The 20,614-nt window shown below is 36.2% G+C and overlaps 1 protein-coding gene across 14 annotated transcripts in view; it reads right to left on the reverse strand.

The window, feature by feature from the left end:
* The window catches only part of PER2 (period circadian regulator 2), a 51,715-nt gene that overhangs the window by 23,842 nt on the left and 7,259 nt on the right, over positions 1 to 20,614 (reverse strand). For 3 of the 14 annotated variants that reach the window (XM_052802968.1, XM_052802975.1, XM_052802964.1), the window contains exons 2-10: positions 19,342 to 19,398; positions 18,250 to 18,301; positions 15,895 to 16,147; positions 8,751 to 9,225; positions 8,112 to 8,180; positions 4,882 to 5,036; positions 4,244 to 4,365; positions 2,406 to 2,607; positions 777 to 828 (exon numbers count right to left, since the gene is read on the reverse strand). In XM_052802968.1, the coding sequence (XP_052658928.1) occupies positions 777 to 828; positions 2,406 to 2,607; positions 4,244 to 4,365; positions 4,882 to 5,036; positions 8,112 to 8,180; positions 8,751 to 9,124 (974 nt within the window). In that variant the 5' untranslated portion in view covers positions 9,125 to 9,225; positions 15,895 to 16,147; positions 18,250 to 18,301; positions 19,342 to 19,398. Of the gene's footprint in view, positions 1 to 776; positions 829 to 2,405; positions 2,608 to 4,243; positions 4,366 to 4,881; positions 5,481 to 7,331; positions 7,760 to 8,111; positions 8,181 to 8,750; positions 9,226 to 10,505; positions 10,608 to 15,894; positions 16,758 to 18,249; positions 18,302 to 19,341; positions 19,399 to 20,614 lie in introns of those variants that run through there. The other 11 variants (XM_052802973.1, XM_052802967.1, XM_052802970.1 and 8 more) reach the window with 11 other exon arrangements.

Consider the following 20,614-nt stretch of genomic DNA (forward strand, 5'->3'; position numbering starts at 1 on the left):
AAAGCTTTTTGAACCAGTGTTAGTTGGACAAAAAAGTCTACAATAATACCAGCAGTACTTTTACAGTACATCCAAACCTACGCTCTGGAGCTGTGCATTGTTTCTAATTTGTTTAAAGTTTACTCATACCTTAATGGTATTTATTTACTCCAGAAATAATTAAGTAATAGGATCCACAAATTTTTGTTTTCAGAAATGCTACCAGAGAGGCAATAAGCAGCAAGAAATCAAATTGCACAAGAAAGAACACAGAGTAAGTTGCCAGCATTTCCTAAATAAAAGCAACTAAAGGGAGTGGGGGCAGGAAAAGAAGGAAGAAAAGCAAAACCAGAGGAACTGTTTCATCTAGTAGCAGCAAAAGAGACAGGTCAAGTTACCCTCATGTATCTTTCTCTACTGGACACTTGAGATAAATTTAAGATTAGACATTAGTCTTCTAAAAGAGACTCTGTAGCAGGTGCTGAAAAGAACTGTTCAATTAACACGAACTGAAGACTTTCCATAGCAGTAGAAGATACCATATCAGCTTGTTTTAGTGCAAAGGTCAATATTCACACTGATTAACTTCTAAGATGCAACTTTCTGAAATCACTTTGCAGTTTTCTCCGTAGATTCTAGGAGTTAATAAACTAGAGGCCATGCATATGTTTTGCCTTATGTTCACATTATGCAAAAGTAAGAAACTTACATACCATATGGTTCTTATAAAAGTCAAATACTTTCTAAATGCATAGTTTTGTAATATAACACTAAGCTTTATAATATTGTTGTCTTACCTGATGCGACAGAAAAAAGATTTCTCTTCCATGCAATCTTGGGTGGAAGACTCTAGAAACATTAAACATATTTCATAACAAGTTACAAATTACTACAAGATTATGATATTTAAAACAACATTTTTTCCTAAAGGCTGAATAAAAAGTTTATGTTCCCTGAAGTCTCCGTATGTATTTGCTAAACAACGTACTTCATAAGCAACTAAATCTGAACACCACTCAGATTCTGAAGCTGGGTGGGTGTGGGGGTGTGTGCGCACGCACAGGGGTGTGTATGCAAGGCTGTTGTCAAAAATGTATCTAAATGGTTCTCCAGTTTGAGCTGTTTACTCTTATCAGCTTTTCCACTGTACTTCATAGTGTTGACCAAAAATATTTGATTATCTGGGACCCAAAAACTTGACCTTTTTCCTAGAAAGGCACTAGGACAGCTAGATCATCAAATCCACTTGTCACCCCATACCACTCCAAAAAAACCCTACTTTTCATGAAGTCTTCCTCTTACCTTTTAAACCTATTTCCCTCCTTTTCCAGAGTAGCCACAGACTGATTTTCAAGGCAAGCTCTGGTCTTTCAAAGGCCTCAGTGCACAATACTTTTAGATATTATATTCTATGGCAGCTGATACATGGGATAGTGTGCATAGCTCCACTTACTGCTTTTTTAAAATTTGAAGCTATATATAAACATAATAAAACCACAGAAAATGTTTCAGAAAAAAGTTTGCATAAATGAATAGTATCTGTAATTAGGATCACATGGTCAGAATTCACCATTGACCCTTTTTTGAGCCAGAGGTTGGACTAGAGACCTCACAAGGTTGCTTCCAACCTGCTTTATGTATGCATTACTTAGTATATATTTATTGCTAATTGTTTTTTCAGATTAAACATGGTTCACACTTTGACTTAACTTAATAGACTTAGTATACAATGGACTGGAGTTTCAAACATTAAGAGCAGACCTTAAGTTCAAGTGTTTGGTTAAAATAGTTGGCAGCTATTTCTCAATTCCTAACATCTGTAGCTATACTAGTAAAACAATCCTCCCACAAACAAATATCAAGTGCCCTAAGACCTCTGATCCTTCACCATTATCATTGATGACTGGCTTAACATCATTTTTCTAAGGCTAAAAGAATAGAGATATGATTACACTTGGTGAATGCACAGTGATGGTAGCTGAAGTACATCTTTCTATACTGTAAACATGTTGTCCAGTATTCAAATCATAACCATTTTGAAAGGAAGGAGGCAGAATATTATCCCTCTTATATCTGAAGGAAAGAAATTTTAAATAAAAACTGTGGTCATTTGATTGCTAGTAAGTGTGGAAAGCAAACCCACTATTCAGCATGAATACCTACTGTGTTTTCATTAATCATTTGGACGAAAGGGGCATGAGAACCAATAAACAATGATATTCAGAAGACTTTTAGACAATGGACAAGCCTTGCTGATCTATAAAGGTGTGTTATACTTCTAGTATTGTTCAGAGATGTTCTAATAATGCATCTGTGTTATACCCTCAAAAAGTGATGGAGAAGGATGGAAGTATATTAAAAATCATTTCAAGTATTTGCATGACTGAAAGGAGGACAGAAGAATACCTGCTGTTGAGATCACTCACCAGCTCTGTTGCAAATATTCCATGATGGTAATCTGTATGGGGTAGTAGAAGTGTAGAACACACTGACGTCCTGAGGTGCCAAGAACTCCACAAATTTGGCATTTTTAAAATAACCCCTCTTACAGCGGAGAATAGAAGCAGCTTGATCAGAGATGTACAAAATTTTCCCGGTAATCAAAGAAACAGCTACAGCAAACATATCCTAAAAACAAAAATCTCATTATTTAGACCGTTTAAAACATTCTTCAATCTAGTATGTATTTCTCAGAAAAATACTTAATATATAAAAGCATTAAAAAGCTCAAATTAAAAATTAAGGAAGTAGTGTTAAGCCACATCTGTTTAGGGAGCAATAAAATAAAATTAATCTGCTTATGAAGTAGACACAGACAGTACACTTTTTGAACTATGCAGTAAGAATAATACACTAGCATCTTTCCAGGTTACAAGACCTAGATATCATTGCCTAAAATTTTATGATGCAGAATGAATTTACAAATTAAGAATTAAAAAGCTTCCACCTATAAAACTGCACAGTTTCCTTGTGCTTGTTACAGGCATATTTTGCATTTATGAAATTCAACTGTTTTGTGAAAGGCTGCTTATGTTAGCTTGTTCATCCACTACAAAATGAAAAAAAGTGCTCTAAACCACTTGGTAAAATAATGAGTAGACAGGTAGAAAAAAAAAGTCCCACACAACCATACACACACCCCGCTTGTATCGTTTCACATTGTTTTTCTTCTTGACACAGAAGAGCTTCCTGAGTCATAACCTTTAGTGCTCTATCCACTAACACTATACACAAACTTAAGAGCTGTCATCAGAATACCGGTTTCACAAACTCAGATGATTCTGGTCAATTGAACAATGGTTATCATACTTGGCTAAAGTTCTCAGTTGTACTCTAGACTTCCTATTTATTTTACTTTGTGGGTGACCTTTACTATTCATAGATACAACAAAACCCACCTACTTCAAGCTAGCAAACATCCCCCATCATGCCATTATTTTATTGATTTCAGAACTTCATATATTCAGGCAGAGGCTTCAGGGGAAAAAAAAAAGTTAAAGTAGTCTAATAAATTTATATGCAATTATTTTTTGAAAACTCCATAATATAGCCCTAAAACACTGGGAATGTGGAAAATAAATAATAATAATTAAAAAAATTCAGACTATCATTTTACTGCTAAAAACTATGTTGATCATTGTATCTCTTCTTATCTAGACGAGAAGACACAGTATCACTGGATCACACAGTAAGCCTATACCAGTTGCAAAGACGAGACAAATACCACAGAAGGACACAACACACAGTGATTCTAACACTTTCATCACTTTTCAGTCACACTAACACAAAGAACTGGTAAAACATTCAATAACCCCTACTGATAAGGATAAGCTGAAACAATTCAGTGTGCCTTGACTAAAATTTGGAAAGAGTTACTCTCCAACTTTAGCAGGTGTTCTAAAATGAAAACTAATGATGTCTTACAGTGCATTATATCACACGGACGTTGAGGTATGTCACACCATCATCTCTGAGCACGAGGTACAATTCAGAGGACCAAGGAGTTTAGACTACTTCTTTCCCACCTAACTGACAGAAAAAAGCTTAGATCACGGTGCTATTGGCAAAGTCTGCAAAGGCTCAGAGTTTCTACTCAACATCCCCTAGAAGGCAAAAGCTAGCTTCTTCAGCTTATTGGCCTAGTTACCAACTCTTACCTTGTAAAAAAAAAAAAAAAAAAAAAAAAAAAAAAAGGCATGCCTGAGAATTCCTGTTCTAGAAAACATTTTCAATACATACTGTAGACTTGGGTCACCATACTCACTGCATTTTTCATGATGTATTCTGAGGTTATAGTCTCAACTTCTTCCACTGTGTAAGATGACACATTGAGTCCAGCAGGCTGGGATTCATTAATCATCAACAATTGGTAATACTCCTCATTGGCTACATAAGAACATTAAACAACTTATATTCAGAATTAAAAATGTCATCAATAAACATCCAGCCTGGAAGCAGTTAAACAGCCAAAATCTTTTTTGGCATAAGGACAGAATGGGCAGTTAGGAAATCTAGGTACTACTCCACATTAGTTTCTCCTCAGTAGAGCTTCCTCATCAGCAACCCAAATAGATTTACCCATCTTAATATACCCATATGTGCATGATCATATATTTTGGTCTGTTTGACAGTTCAAATAGTATGAAATTAGAAAATTAATTTGAAAACAATTTACAACTCAACAAAATATCAGCAAAATATCAAGCATCTAGAGAGCTGCTTTAACTCCCAAAGGAATACAAGTTAACAGAGCCAACAAATGGGAACACCATAAAAGGATCTGTTTAGAGAGGTTTACAAACATAAACTTAGCTTTACACAGACAACCACATATAAATCCTCGTTTTAAATGATTAATTTTATCCAGGTTGGCATTATCTAGGTAGTACCATACTTGATTACCTTTAACTTGTTTAATGCTTTTAAGGGCATATTTCAACGTCGTTAGGACACTAGATTTGCCTTTAATTCTCTTTTCAGAAGGAATGTGAGCTTTCAGCTCTTGTAATGTTTTCAGCAATTCCTTTTGTGTTTTGGCTTTAGTGGACTGCTCACTACTGTAAGATTAAAGACAAAAAATAAAACGTCACTTGAATGCTTGAAGTGACACACCATCCTCATAGAATCCCAAATACACTCTGATACTTGTTACGTACGTAAATTTGTACAGCTAGCCGCATTAACTTTTCCAGTACTTAGTATCAACATTCAGAACTTACAATAATTCTTAAATTAGCTAGAATCATTTAAAATGAAAGATTTACCACCACCTGAAGTCTTATTGTAAAATGTACTCTGTATGTGCAACAGTACATATAGCCAAGCACCAGAGAACTTTTTTTTTTTTTTTGCCAGTCTCCCTCCTCCCTTTTTAGAGGTATTTTCCTTAGTTCCTTTCAAATTCAAACTCATAGAAATGTTCATGGACTTCAAAGGAGAGAAGCAGGAGGTCCATTCAAGTCTTCACCTCCTGTTCGAGCAGGTTCTCATAAGAAAGGTCCCTGAAAAGGGAATGGCAGTGGGAGAGCATCAAGTTAACAAAACAAATGGAGAAATCCTTGGAACAAAGTATCTCAGTTAAGCATGGCAAAACGTTAAATAAGATAAGGAAACTTGACTAAATATGTAGGGTAAAGAATCAGAGGAGGCTGGAGACAGAAATTGCATTCACATTTCTCAGGTGCACGTTCAGAAGTGCTGTCTCAGTGTAGAAGGTCACTCTACAGAGATTATCAGTACCAACATCAGAAAATTATCGCCTGCCTTTGCAGTTCCTGATCTCTTCCCCCATTATTAAGAGGTGCTGACAATCAAAAAGGAAGAGGAGGGAAGGGAAAGGAAGGGAGGATGACAAAGATGGGTGGCAGGCGGGTAGGAAGCAGTTAAAATGAAAAATCACCTTGTCTTTCTCATTGGAGTAGATTTTAAAAGCTAATCAGTCACAACAATCAAAAAGATTCTATACCTTTTGTTAAACCTTCCTGAAAATAAATTCTTTCCCTTCAAAAGGAAGGTCTTCTCTTACCACCTGATGGTAGTCTCTAAGAAGTTACCCTAACAGAAGAAATAATAGTCTTGGCAACTGCACTGCCCTGTCCGAAGTGCTCAATAAAGTGGCTTCAGCTTCCAGGTAATTTTCAGGAGGATTTCCGAACATTTTTCTGGGAAGTTTGAGAAGTTCTTCAGGTAGATCAATCATCTGACAGATGTTGGATGTATTTCACCAAAAATGCTTGGAAAGCAACAAAGCTGGCTTGTACTAGAGAATACACATTGTTCTTGCTTGCATCATAATGTACTATGAGAAACAGCATTCACTTAATCAGTGGTCATTTTGTACTGAGAAATAACAGCAAGGGATAAGACAAAAGAGTATAGTACTCCCTTGGGAAACATTATGTTCATGCTGTATATTAAAATCACATCTACAGTGTGGCTTGACAGTTTGGACTGATGCAATCAAACAGGGCCTTGTTAACAGAAGAACCCTCTATGCTGGCAGCAGGGAAGAGAGAGGGAAAAGGTTATGAAATAACTGAGCATACTGCTGTTTTTGTGCTGAGTATGCTTCATGAGAGTGGCCAGACTCTTTTGCAAGAAAAGAAGCCTTTCCACATTAGCCTACAGCAGCAGCAAAGATAGAAGATGAGCCTCCTTGGAAAATAAGTTATACAACTCAAAAATGTTTTTCCAAAGATCAGTAGCATCAGCCACAGTAGCCAACCACAGGGAAGGTGTTACTTGCAGAGGACAGAACAAGCAAGTTCCATAAAGACAGGAGCTTTCCATTTTGCTTGATGCGGACAGTGAACTGGAAAGGTACCTATAGATAGTAAACTAAGTAGTTAGTTGGTGCTGATATTGAATCCAAAGCCCAGTAGTCTTTGAATCAAAGACTAAACCTATAGCTTATCAGCCTACTTTAGTCTTCTCTTTAAAGATCATTCTGTAGATATCCTCAGTCGCCCATTCCCAAGAGATGATCAGATTCTGCTCTGTAACCCTCTAGCACTGCGCCTGAAAGCTGGGGAAAACACTGTACCATCTGGATTCCTATTTATTTCTGAGCAGAGAGCTATTAATGAAAATTTAAAATAAAGAGGTATCAAAAAAACTGTAATGAGTAGCGCCCCCCACCCCCACCCCCAAAATCTTGCAGTGAAGAAAATGGCAAAGGAAGATTAAGAAATGCCTTTGGCTCACTCTGTCTTTCATACTAAGCAACATGAACTCCAGAACACAATTTCCAATTGAAAATACAGCACGGAACAAGATCTCCAGGTGCCTAGAAGGCAGACAGAAAAAAAATTTCATCAAGCACCAAATGGTGCAAAAGGGTAATCTTAATTTACCACTTCTCTAGGAACTGCACCAGGCAGAAACACTGTCAGGTAGGTACGTGTAGATAGGGGTCTTAACATCACTATGCGATAGCTAGATATCCTTGATCTGCTCAGGATCAGGTTTTGGTCTCCTGATCAGAAACTGACTTAAAAAACCCAACAAGTACAGTAGGGCACTCTAAAGTGTCCAGATTTGAGCCTTCAATGCCGTCAGGTTTCTCAAGGCTATCAGGGTCAGAAGCAGAGTTCATACAGAGGGATTCCTGCAGCTGATGTTGGTTTATCCTTACAGACTTGAGGCTTGAATCCTGGTGAATGGAACACTGGAGAGGCAGATGATATGGCTGCTGGACATCAGAACACATCCAACTCAATGGGTGAATTCTGATGTTAAAACACTACTAGGTTGTCCCCAGGCAAGGGCTTCAGACTAAATTCTGAAGAGCAGAAAATTTAAAGAAAAGCTTCAAAAAAACCACTAGAGCTGAAGCAATATTTAAAGTGAACCACAAAAATAAAATTACAGAGTTAAGCTACGAAAACAAAACAAAGTAAGATGACTTGAAAGGTTATCGTACAACTTGCACAGAGAAGCAACAAAAAGCTCTAATTTAACCAAGTGGTTAATAGGACATGCTATTGATTATGGACAGGAAGAGAATCAAAGGATTTCTTATGTACTCCTCCAGATTTAGCCAAAACAAAAAACTAAAACACAACACTATTTAGTTGTCAGCATTTAGCATTACATACATGCAAATTACTGAAAATACATGCACATTAATTTACCTGCATCCACTGCTAGACTGATTGTGTTCAGAGTTTGCAATCATCAGACTAAATGCATTTGAGCTTGAACTAGGATAAGGAAAGATAGAAAGAGATTAATATTAGTAAACCTAATAACCAACTTTTAGTTCATTTTAGCTCTATATTTTCCTATTAATGACTGGCTATCTAGAAAAAAAAAACAACTTTAAAAGCTTTTGCCTCATACAACAAATGGAAACTATAGCTGTTACACATTTCTCTAAAAAGGTTCTTCTTACTGTAGCTTTGCTTTGTACATTAAGTTATTATTTAAAAGATGAAAATAGCACAGTTGCATCCTTACACTTCTAGACTGACACTTTTTGATATACAATTATAGAAGTTGGTTTACAAGAAAATATATAAATAAGGCCAATTAAACACACAACAATGAGAAGAAAGATTCAAATTAAGCTGGCCCCACAGAACACTAGAGACCTTCTTTTTTATGAATTACAATATGTTACACAATTTACATCATACAAGAGTACAAGTTAAGTGAACACTCAGCTTCAATCTGAAGATAATTATACCATAATTATTCAGAAATTAGATTCAAATGGAAAAAGCCTTTAGTGACAAAAATAAAAGTGAAATTCATTTAATATTAGCTGCTACCTTTTATGACAGTCTGACGATTCCATGAGCATTGCTGAATCTTTCCCATTTTCATCAGATTCATGGCCATGAGAATCATGCCCACTTGAGTAGTTTTCATTTGTGTCATTTCCACTGAAGTCATTTCCACTGGATCCACTGCTCATTTCAATATCTTCCTGAAGAACTTCATGAGAGTGTTCAGGCTTTGTCTGAATTTCTGAATCTTCAGCAATCATCTGGCTATGGTTATTTGCAAGTCCAGAATAATCACTCATTTTCTGTTGCTCTTTCAAAGGGAATGATGAAGAAGTGTTTTTACTGATACCAGGTTGCTGCTCAGGGTTCTGCTCCTCAGGGCTAGAGTAGAACCCCCTGAACTTGATAGAGTCCATGGGACACTCATTAGAAACACTGCCAAGATCAAGAGCAAATCAAGCCATATTCAGAATTTTCTCTCTGTACAAACTCTGTTTGGAAGTACAGACCCACAAATCTGAGGAGGAAGGGAAGGAAGAAAAAAAAAAATTATTTTCTTGTTTGCCTTTGCTGACAAACTGGAATTCTCACTGACTGATGAAATTAAACGTGGTAAGTGATATTCATGGTTAATAGATTCAGCATTTGAACAGTGAAAAGTTTAAGTTAAATATAATTGCAAACCTAACAATGTTTTATTGTGGAAAAGGTATTTATTTTTTAGTAAAAACCCACACAAAAAGAGAAAGTGGAATAAACATGAAAAACTCCTTAGAAGTTTAAATATTCTCTTGTTTTCTGTTTTCCTACTTAATACTTGACAATTTTACTGCCTGGATTTGGATAATAGCTATTATCATTTTCAGTGAAACCATTCCCCTGGCTTCCCATTTACCTTGATAAACAAAAAGATTCCATTCAGACATCAGAGGATTCCTTACTTGTTTGGAGGTTGTTTTGTTGGGGTTTTTTTAAATACTTAGTCTTGTTTTTTTCTTTTAAGATCAGTTCTGCCATTTTGACCAATTCTTCATTTCTTTCTTTGTACAAGAGCCACATAGGTAGGTTGACTGAACACACAGCAGGAACAAGCAAACTAAGTACACAAACCAGCCTATTTATCAACAACAAAAATTCTAAAACACAAATAAGCCTGAGAATCATTTTATCCACTGATTACCACTAGCTGGGGGGGGGGGGGGGAGGATCTGCATTTTTTAGAATAGTAAGCTTAAAACAAAAAAAGAATCCCTGCTTTAAAATCAAATTCTAATGCACCAGGCTTAAAATCAGAGTGTATATGGAAGCAAATTAAGAACAGATTAAGAGAAGAACTGAAGAGCCATTGAAGGAGAAGTACTAGAGAGCAGTTCAACTTTATGAATAAAAGAGATATTTAATCTGACTTCCTCATCTATTTCAGCAATCCACAGAGACAACAATACTGCAAAACCATGAACTAAGCTTCTCTATACAATGTAATTCATCACCAGGGAAAAAAAGTGTTGTTTTTAAAACAATGGAACCATTTTTGTTCCTTCCTCTTTGCTCCTTTAAAATATTCAAGATTACAATTGTTGTCTAATACACCTCTGACTGGAATAACAGAGTCAAAGAAATAAATCTGCAACTAAGTTTTGCTAATATTAACTGCAGCAGCTTCCTTTTAAACACAAATAAATATATATATATATTTTAGAAAGCCTGTAACAGAAAACATTAACTTAATATTCATTTAAAACAGTGATTTAACTCACCTTCCCCCCCCCCCAAAAAACATTGAAACTATTTTCTTACCCTCCTAATTCCTGTTTTTCCAGACATTTTACATTTATTTTGAGTTTTTCAGAAGAAAATACTACTCCTCTCCTCGTTTGGCCAAAGCAATATGCAAGTTATCTGTTTTCATTTGAAAGAGGAAGTGTAGTTTAAGGACATTCATTTAAGCTATCAGTAATGGTATACAAATATAGATAAATAAATAACTTTTTTTTTTCTTTACAAGATTATTCACTAGTACATCATTATAGGTAATAATAAAAAAACCCCTTTGGTTAGAGTAAAATATACCAACATTTCACTTCTGTGTGTATTCACTTCAGGTGCTCTAATCCAGACTAAATAGATATCCTGTTATGCTGTTGTATAGAACAGTAGCATACAGGCAGTAAATTACACTTTAGTAGCTCTAACAGTTTTTTCTGGACTAAGTAAGCCACTTCTGTCTTATAAATTAGATAACTGGAACATGCAATAAAAGAATATTATTTCACAATGACACATACTCTGGTGGCCAATGATTAACTAGATCAGATGGTTCACCTCTGATTTCATCTCTCTGGTAGACAGAGCTCACACTTTCACTTGCATTACTTAGCTAGACATTTTAATGACATTCTGTCCCTGTATATAGTCCACTCTCACCACACATGCTCCTAATAAGCCTTAGTGGTACCCATGATACTACCTGCAGTACCACAGCCCATGCTTAGCAATGCAAGGCTAGCCATGACTTATTTTGCCTGAGAGTGACTGAAAACGTCAAAGGCCTCAGGAGAGTGAATATAGAAGGTGGCACTGGGAATACCTATATGGACAGCACATGAGATAAACCTGTTACTCTAGAGGTAAGGAGCTTTTTAGAAACATGTTAATCCATTCTCACCCAGGAAATGATCTTACTAGTACTTCAAGTATTGCAGAAGTAAGAGCATCTGTCTGGTTAAGTAATGGAACCCACTCTCAAGCCATTTCTCACGTCATCTGTACTATTATTTCTCAGAGGGCACTGAGGTTGTAAAGTTCTATAGAGGATTCAGTGAGCAAAGGTACTCCAGCAAACTACTCAGCTAGCAATGGGATGGGCTTTTTACCTTCCCCGTGAAGGTTAAAGGTAACCTTGGAGGTCACCTACAGCATTTTGTCCACTTCAGATAAATGCCTTATGCACAACAAAATTACACAAGTTAACCCCATCGTGATTAAAATGAAGCTTTTGGAAAAAAGACAGCCACAGCATCACCTGAAAAGGAAGTCTGACATAGGAATTTAGGGCGAGATTGAACATTCCTCATGCTATATTCTGTGCCTAAGGTAGGGGTTTGCTCCCATTTTTCTGACCAAATGCTACTTAGAAAGAGCTTTAGATACAAGAGAAAAACATACTGCCATAACCAAAACAACACTATCTGCTAGTAAACTGTTACATGATTTCTTTAGAGGTAGAAGAAAAAAGCACTCTCAAAAAAAAAAACCCCAACACCCAGCCAAAAAAAAAACCAACATACCCCACACACTGTGGGCTGCTATACTTAAATCCCTTAAAAAAAAAAAAAATATATATATATAAAAATCACTATTGTTAGGTTCATAAGCGTGACCTGCCAGAAGACAGACTCTCAGCGTAGCCCTACATTCTCTAATTAGCCCAATATTACAGTAACACATATATCAGGAAATTTGTGCTATTTATGGGAAGAGCAGTGATTGTACCACAGCTTTCCTACTATGAATGCAAACATTTTGTATTTCAGTCTTTAAATGTAAGAAACCTCTTCTCCTGAATTCTGAAGCCAATGAGTATTACATATGTCATAGTATTTTCAGCCTTCAGAGTTGTCCACAAATATTTTTTTGGAACAAGCTTTCCTTGGAAAAATATTTCACCAAAGTCTTTTCTGTAATCTTTGGAAGTTTAACAGTCAATGATATTGTGCCATTGCTGGCAGGTAGAGTCTTACAGTTTGAAATTCTGAGCCGTTAAACCACTGATGAGTAATTTTTTCCACCTCCAAATACCATCTATTGTCTCATCTCCTCTCATCTTTCCCTGACACCTAGGCTAGCTTCTGCCAGGTATTTGTAGGAAACTTCAATAGTGCTTCCTTAGGTGGGAGAGAACCATTCTCAAAATATATATGTGTGTGTATATATATATATATAAGCTGCCCAATAACTTTTGAGGAATTTCTTGTCCCTCCTTGAACAAGAACTGAGTAATTCAATGACAGTCAAGATTTGAGGGTTTTTAGAATTATATTTATTTTAAGCAATGAGTTCAAATTAAGAGAATCACCAACAGAAAAGGAATAGGTACTGGCCTATAGGAGATAACATGTGAATTTTCTTCCTCTTGATACCTGGCAGAAACTTGTCAGGAAACACTTAAGTTGCATTACTTCTGTCTCTAACTAGCAACATGCCAGAGCTTCTGCAGCTTTGCCCACAGTAAGTACCTATGCAGTTCCTACATAACTACATTACAGTGACTACAATTTGGAGCCCAAATACAATGGTGCCAGAAACAAAAATGAGTATCCCAGTAACAGAGAAGATACAAATTTGACCTTTCTAAAAGTATCTTTCAAGAAGAATTGGCGCAACTTCTTGAGGTGGAACAGTGTTCTTAGACAGGACTGGAAGATTAATGTCACTGAAAGTCAGTCTCGCACAAAATTTCTTCTGTTTCAAAATCTCAAAAGCCTCAGTGCCAGAGGCATATACCAGAGTAAGGAATACAGGAAAAATAAATAGGAAGGAACAAGAACAACATTATGATAGACTTCCAAGAGCTTCTAGGAAAGAAGGAAGAGGAGTGTTTCTAGAGCAAGAATTTGTATACTAAAGAAAAAAGCCAAGATCCCCCAAAGTAGCAATGACAATATATGCTGTAAATTTGGAGAGATTTGCCAAGAAGAGATTGGAATAACTGTAAAAAAAAAAAAAAAAAAAAAAAAAAGAGAGAAGAGAATGGCAATTACCCTACACCATGCTCTGTGCCTGTAATTTTAGATAAGAACTGATGCATCTGGCTAGACTTTACTCTCAGACAGAGGAAGATGTAAGTGGAACATCTGCATGCATAGCAAGCACCATGCAAATACTTCAGGAGCACAGAGAGTCGGTCAGTCATCCCAGAGAGATTAATTAATGTTGAAACTAATCTCAGTCAAAATGCCATAATAAATTGCACATATTCATCCCACTTATATGCTTGAATAAATTTCCAATCAATACCCAAACAAGAATGAAAAGATAAAAGCTAGCATGCTGTCCCAGTCTGAGGTTCTCTCCTGTTACCACAGTTAGAGGAAGGTAATTGCAGCTCACACCAAATTCAGTAAGCAAGTACAGACAGTCACGCGGAAACAGAGGAAGAGCTCTTTTAGGTTTAATCTTGAGACAAGTACTATAAGCCAGGTTTTTTTTCTTTATTTTCTGCTCCATCTTTCTAAACTTTTCAGGGAGGTTGTCTATTTTGACTCTGTAAATAAAAACTTCTTTTTAATCTTAAATTGGCACCAGCTAAGGTTGATTTTAAGGCAACTGGCTTACAAAACATTCTACTCTTCTACACAAAGCAAACCTCCCACAGTCACTCTGGCAAAGACTAGAACTCTTTAAGATCCTGATGCAGTGTATGAAAAAGGCAACACAATTCCACTGAACACTAAGGACAAATGTAGGCATTAATATGCCAGGTTAGATGTGCAGAAAATGTCTTCTGGTTATTCATTAGCTACAGTAGCTCCCTTATCCTGCAGTAAGACAATGGAAACAGCCTGTAGTGTCCCCAGAAAAACACACCAAAATGTGTATGGACAAACACTTGAAGAAATAATGGGTTTGTGCTTTTGAAAAACCCTCTTAAGAAGGAGGGCTGTAGAGCACCAAGGAGGCAAATTTCTTTTGAAACTATGGCATTTAAATTCAAAAATCTTGTTTCAGTGGAGATCTGGTTACATTCAGAAAACATATTTTTCCAGATTTCTTTTCACACAAAAAATATCACATCTAGTACTGGCATTTAAAGAATGAAAAACTAAAAATCCAGAGTCAAAATTATTTATTTCAAGAACTGAGTAAGAGGAGAACATCTGAAGATTTGAATCTAAATTTGCAACTAACATGAACTTACCAATATTCCCAAATGAAGCAAGAGGCACACCATAGTTTATGACTATACTTTAGACATGTGAGTATTTGGGGACTCTTAACTGTACTAGCACCAACAGGAGACATTCCTAATGGTCAGGATTCGATTTTACTGAAGATCTTATCAACGAGAAGAATTTCCACGTCTTCTGTATGATTGCTTTGCAAAATGGTAAAAGTTCTCTCATTTGTATGACAAATAACTAGCAGGGGTTTAATCATATCATGCCATTTTAAATAAAATTGAAAATTAACATCTACAATGAATGCATTCTCCCTGTGCAATTAGACAATAACTAAACGCTTGGTAGCAGCAAAACATTAAGAAAAAAACGTTGAAAAACAAACAATAATCCAAGTGACTTGTCTAACTGTACAACTTCACCAGCAGTAACACTGAGAGCTTCACTTTTTTGTAGCAAGAGACAGAACAATTAACAGAATACCTTCACTATGACACTTTCTAAGGGGGAAAAAAAAAAGATGGCACTATTCTCAGACTTCACTATAAGAAAAAAAATAACAGAAGATTCTTAATTTCCTGCAAGAGTTTTTAAATAAACAAACTTTCTTTTTTAACAGATTCCTCATCTCATTCCAAGTCATAAACAAGTTTTGCTCTTTTTCTTAACAAGGAAAGAGGTATAAGTCAGTTTTCTACTTATGTAGATAAAATTATCAGCATCTAGGATATCACAAGTGCTTCCATAAAATCTGAATTTCACAGCATTCATTTCACAATTTGCTGATAAGAATTCATCTTTCAGTTCAAGAGAATCCTGAACACAGGACTGTTACTTAAATAGACATCACTGTTATCTTTATAAAGGTGATCCTAATTAACCACTGCTTACATCTGCCACTTTACAACAGATCAAGACATAGCCTTGGTCCAGAGCCATCCAAGTGCCACCCTGAATTTATAGCACCACCTATACAGGAAGAGGTCAGCATAAGCACCGGGCCAGGGCTGGTAAGGATGCTTCTAACCAGATTGTCTCCTCAATGAAGAAACTCAAACCTGAATTTAAGAATAAGAATCGGTTTAGTCTAAAAATGTTTTAGCTTCAAATAAGGTAACTCCCAGTTCATATGCAAAAAATAGTTCTAAGTGAGCATATATACGACTGAAATCACAGTTCTAAGATAAAACAAACACAGAACAATGTATTTTCTGCATAAACTCTAGGTGGGCAGGAGGGGAAGCATCTTTCTACTAACATGAATCATAAAAATTATTCATGTTTCTTACCTGTTTTTTCTATGAAAAGTTGGTAAAAGTGTTTATCAAGCTCCCTCCCAGCTAGCATCAAAAGCATGAAGTGCCTAGGTCCAGAGTCTCCCACATGCATTTAATTCTTGTCTCATCCTCTTCTACCGGAAATCTTTGACCATTACAGAGTCCGGACACCTCTATAACTATAAAATATAAAAGAAATACCTGGGCCCCCCAACAGTGTCCTCTTCAAACAGATACCAGAGAGATGCTCACAGTTCTGCCATTCCTATGCATATAAATGTTGGTTAAACGTGAAATTGTCATCCAGCAGAGGAATCAGATACAAATTTGCATTTTAAACACTTTTGGTCTAAAACAAGGTCTTAAAGAGTTTTAAAATAACAGAATCTTCTACACTAGATAAAATAACCCAATGCACTATCGGTATGGTATGATACTACGTACATGCATAGTACGTACATAGTCCGCATGGGCTGACACAGCCACTAAGAATGAAGGACCAACCTCTCCAGTAGATAATAAAGCAAAATGCCTGATGTAGTCAACAGGAGCTCCAAGTGCTTAAGAAGTTTGGTCAGAATACCATTTTTACACCTGAACTAAACTCATCTACATCACTGTAGGCTTGGTATGAGCATTAAAGAGTTTACTAGGCAGTTACGAAACTTCAATTTACAGAATCACAGAATGGTTGAGGTTGATAGGGACCTCTGGAGGTCACCTTGTCCAAATCCCTGTTCAGACAGTCACCTAGAGCAGGCTGCCCAGGACCACCTCCAGATGACTTTTCAGTATCTCCAAGGATGGAGATTCCACAGCCTCTCTGGGCAACCTGTTCCAGTGCTCACTTGCCCTCACAGGGAGGGGTGGGGCCATGGGGTGTAAAAAAAAAAAAAAAAAACCAAACCAAAAAAAAACCCCAAATGTTTCCTTACTTTCAGAAGTCTGTACTAACACAGTCCATCAACACTATTATTCTTCCTTAATAAAAACAGTTTCCCAAGAAAAACACTGGGAGTTTCAGCAGGAAAAAGGGAATCTGAAAGCTCTTCTATCTAGGAAACTAAGAAATTAAGTCTGTTGGTACATGTTACTGCCATGTAACACAAAAAAATAGTAGAATAAAAATCAAAAGTTCAGAAGATCAACATTTGTGTGGCAAACAATTACATCACTTTAAGTGCTTCATTTGAAGAAGGAATGTCTGGAACAAAAATTTGGAACAGCATTCAAATCCCAAGCTAACCATTTTGGAAGACAGCCCATGTTAACATGCCTTAATTTAAAATGCTGCACGTCTACCAACTGTTAAAAGTAATATTTGTGTTGGCCAGACTTAAGGAAGAATTTATTCACAACATTCCATTCTGCATAATGTCGCAAATCCGATACGAGTTCTACAAGTCTCAGATTATGATACAAATCTGCGTACATCAGTTCTTTAAGTGTTTTGCCTCTATCATAAATTGATAAAACAGGATTTAAATTATAAGCTCTCTATCTCTGACCACGAGAAGTATTAGAAATTGCCATATCTGGAGCTACTTGCAGATTTCACAATTTTTAGCTTGGACACTGAAAATGTGGAATGTCTTTCAGCACTAGTTAAATCCTGGCTTAAAGACAGCTCTTCCAATTCCCTCACACTAACTCATCTCCCTGTAATCTGTATTTCCTTAATGGAGTTAAGTTTCTACCTTCACTAATTAAGTTTCTGCCTTCACTAATCTACAAGAAATTAGCCACGAGGTCTTGCCTGACTATTTGTGAAGTGACATAGTACTTCTCTAGCTTGATGACCTCCATCACGACATTTTCATAGATAAAAAAAAGTTAAAAAGGCTTAAAGTCTTGGTTTGAAGAAGATATTCACAGTAGCAGCATGTACCATTTTAATTGGGTATCATATCTGCTTCATCTACTTAATTAATTTAGGAAGACATTAAGAAAAAACAGTCCTTGTAAACTATGTAAAATTCTCATAAGCCTTTCTACAATTTAACTGAAAGCCAAGACAAATCTACACCAAAAGGATTTTTATCTGAAACTAAATACAAGTCATTCACACCAGGCATTTTACCAGTTTGTGTAGAATTAGAGGTAGTTAAATCTAATCTTCTGGTTTTCTATTATTTATCAGAGGAAACATACAGGTGACTGAGTATGCCCAAATCCCAAAGAACTAAAAGAGTTCATCCATGTATGGCATCTCAAAAAGGTCTTTTCCACAGAAGGAAGTCTAATTTGATCAGTATACAAAAAACATAGAACTTGTGACATTTCCTTTGATACTTAGATTTATCTATCCTAAGCATAGAAGACTTCATGTATTAGAAAAGAATGAACAACCTGCTTTAGGGAACACACCTGTATTACAGGATCCCAACCAAGTTCACTTTCTGTAGAGAACTGAAGTCACCTGCAGCATTGAAAAGAGAATGTTATCAGCTTTAAAGAACCTATTCAGATCACATTTTGTAGCCATAGAAAAACAGTAATATTTTTTTTCAATCATTTAGACTAATCAGACCCTATAGTATTAATCCTCAAAAATCTCAGTTACAATTTCATCTGTATTGCAATATTACAGTACTATCCAGAATTGCTATCCTTCCCTTTCCTGCCTTGGGCCAATATTGTCCCATCATCAGATCACATATAATAAAACCACTTGGATAAATTTTCTTTGCATCACATATGACATGCCTCCACCATTCTCCTTTAAACTCTCAGCTGTTTCCTTTCTTTGCTCCAATAACCATCAACTTTTCTTCATTTTCAAAATACTTGCAAAATTCTGACCATCTATTCTGCTTTATTAATCCACCATGCATCCCACCTGAGTTGTAATAAGCTTTTTTTGTCATCAGCTTCTCACACATTGAACATAAACATGCCTAAGTCAGTACCTCTGATGCCATGTGTTCAACTTCTCCAACAGAGATTTAGAATAGTATCAGCCCGTTAGCAAGTAGAGCACAACTGACCAAAAAATACTGTTGGAAGCTATGACTTGCTTTCTAAATCAAAGATTAGAAGCATAACATTTTCCTTTCTCCTCCTGAGCTATCATCCTGATTGTTGCAACTACTTTGTTTTCTGGACCCCAGAATTTTCATTAAAATTTCTTAAAAACACCTGCAAGAGCAATCAAAAGACTGGAAGTTATTAGTAACTTCTGCACAGCAAACAATGCAGATGTAGCACTTGATACTGCCCACTACACTAAATTTCAGTTTCCTGAAGATTTAGAGAATCCACATAATTTCCATGTGCTTCATGATTCACACACAGGTCTTTAAAAATTTAATGCCCTGAATATCTTTTTATTTTTCAGCATTCTCGCATTACAGCTCAAAGGAAGCATACAAAGCAGCAACACCAAAAGATCAGTCCAGACTCACTGAGAAAGAGCTGGTATTATAAAACACTTTATTGGGGAAAACACAAGACACTCACCTTAATGAATGTACTAATCACGATCTTTCCAAATCTGAAAGTGTCATCAATATATTCCTATTAAAAAAAACCAAACACAAAAACCACACCAAGTTTTATAAGCAAGATAAAAAATTATTTATGAAACATAAATCAAGTCCACTTAGTAATGCAATACAATTCCAACCATGTAAAATACGTATTCCACAGATGAACAACAGTTATAAAGACTACAAATACAAACTGAGAGGAAATGCAAGAAATTTTACTGATAAAAATATTTACTGTTATTATAACCTAACTTCTAAATTGGTTCCTTGAGCAATGCACAGAGTAAGTTTTCACTGAATTCTGTTCCCTTTATAAACATAAGAAACCCCCCAAAACTCCATCTCCATGATCTTCACTTATTGTTAGAACATTGTTTAGATAATACAGATACCGACACAGTGTATTTCAAAATCAACCATTCATTCATCTGAGAGCATCCAAGCTGAACAATGAGTATTATCTAGTATAAAATTTGGGATCACATATTTGAATTCAAGTTACGTTTCTTCTTCCACAGATTACAATCTTAAAACATTTCACCACCAAAATAGAAATTCCAAATTAGCCTTAGCGGATGAAAGACTCATCAGAGACCTAATTCAGCTAAGCAGAAGTATTAACATCATGACAAAGACTAGTTTCATATTCCAAAATACAAGTATGCATTCTTAAAGCAAAAGCTGTTCCCAGCTTGCTAAAACTTATGCTTCTTTTACTTATATCTGTTAAAAAAAATAAAATAAAATAAAAATCACAGAAAGAAGCTTCCTTAGCTATGTCCCAGAGAGCCAAACAGGAGGGAAAAAAAAAAAAAAATATCCCTCAGTCCTCAAGTGATGGTTCCTAAATGGATGTAAGCTTATGTCATCAGTCACTTCTATTCCTGAAGCACCCACAGCACCACTATTATTTAATTTCCATCCAGTTTTAGATTGGTTTTATGTTTTTTAAAGCTGCTTTATCTCCCCGTGGAGTAACTAATAGCAAAAAGATAGCCTGAGGTAACAGGACAAAGTCAACTCGGTTTTACTATGAATAGCACAGTACCAACACATTGTCGAACTCACCAAGTTCACCTCATGGAGGGTCAATCTCACCTATGCTGTGCCAACCAACCTGGGCCAGCTCCCAATTCATCATTTGCTTTCCTGTAACTGTAAGAAGCCAAGTACCGAAGTAATCTCCCCTTCCCCCCCCCCAAAAAGCAGTCAGAGCCACTCCTCCATCATCTAGCAGGAATTGT

Source organism: Harpia harpyja, chromosome 12, assembly GCF_026419915.1.
Source record: "Harpia harpyja isolate bHarHar1 chromosome 12, bHarHar1 primary haplotype, whole genome shotgun sequence".
Lineage (NCBI taxonomy): Eukaryota > Metazoa > Chordata > Aves > Accipitriformes > Accipitridae > Harpia > Harpia harpyja.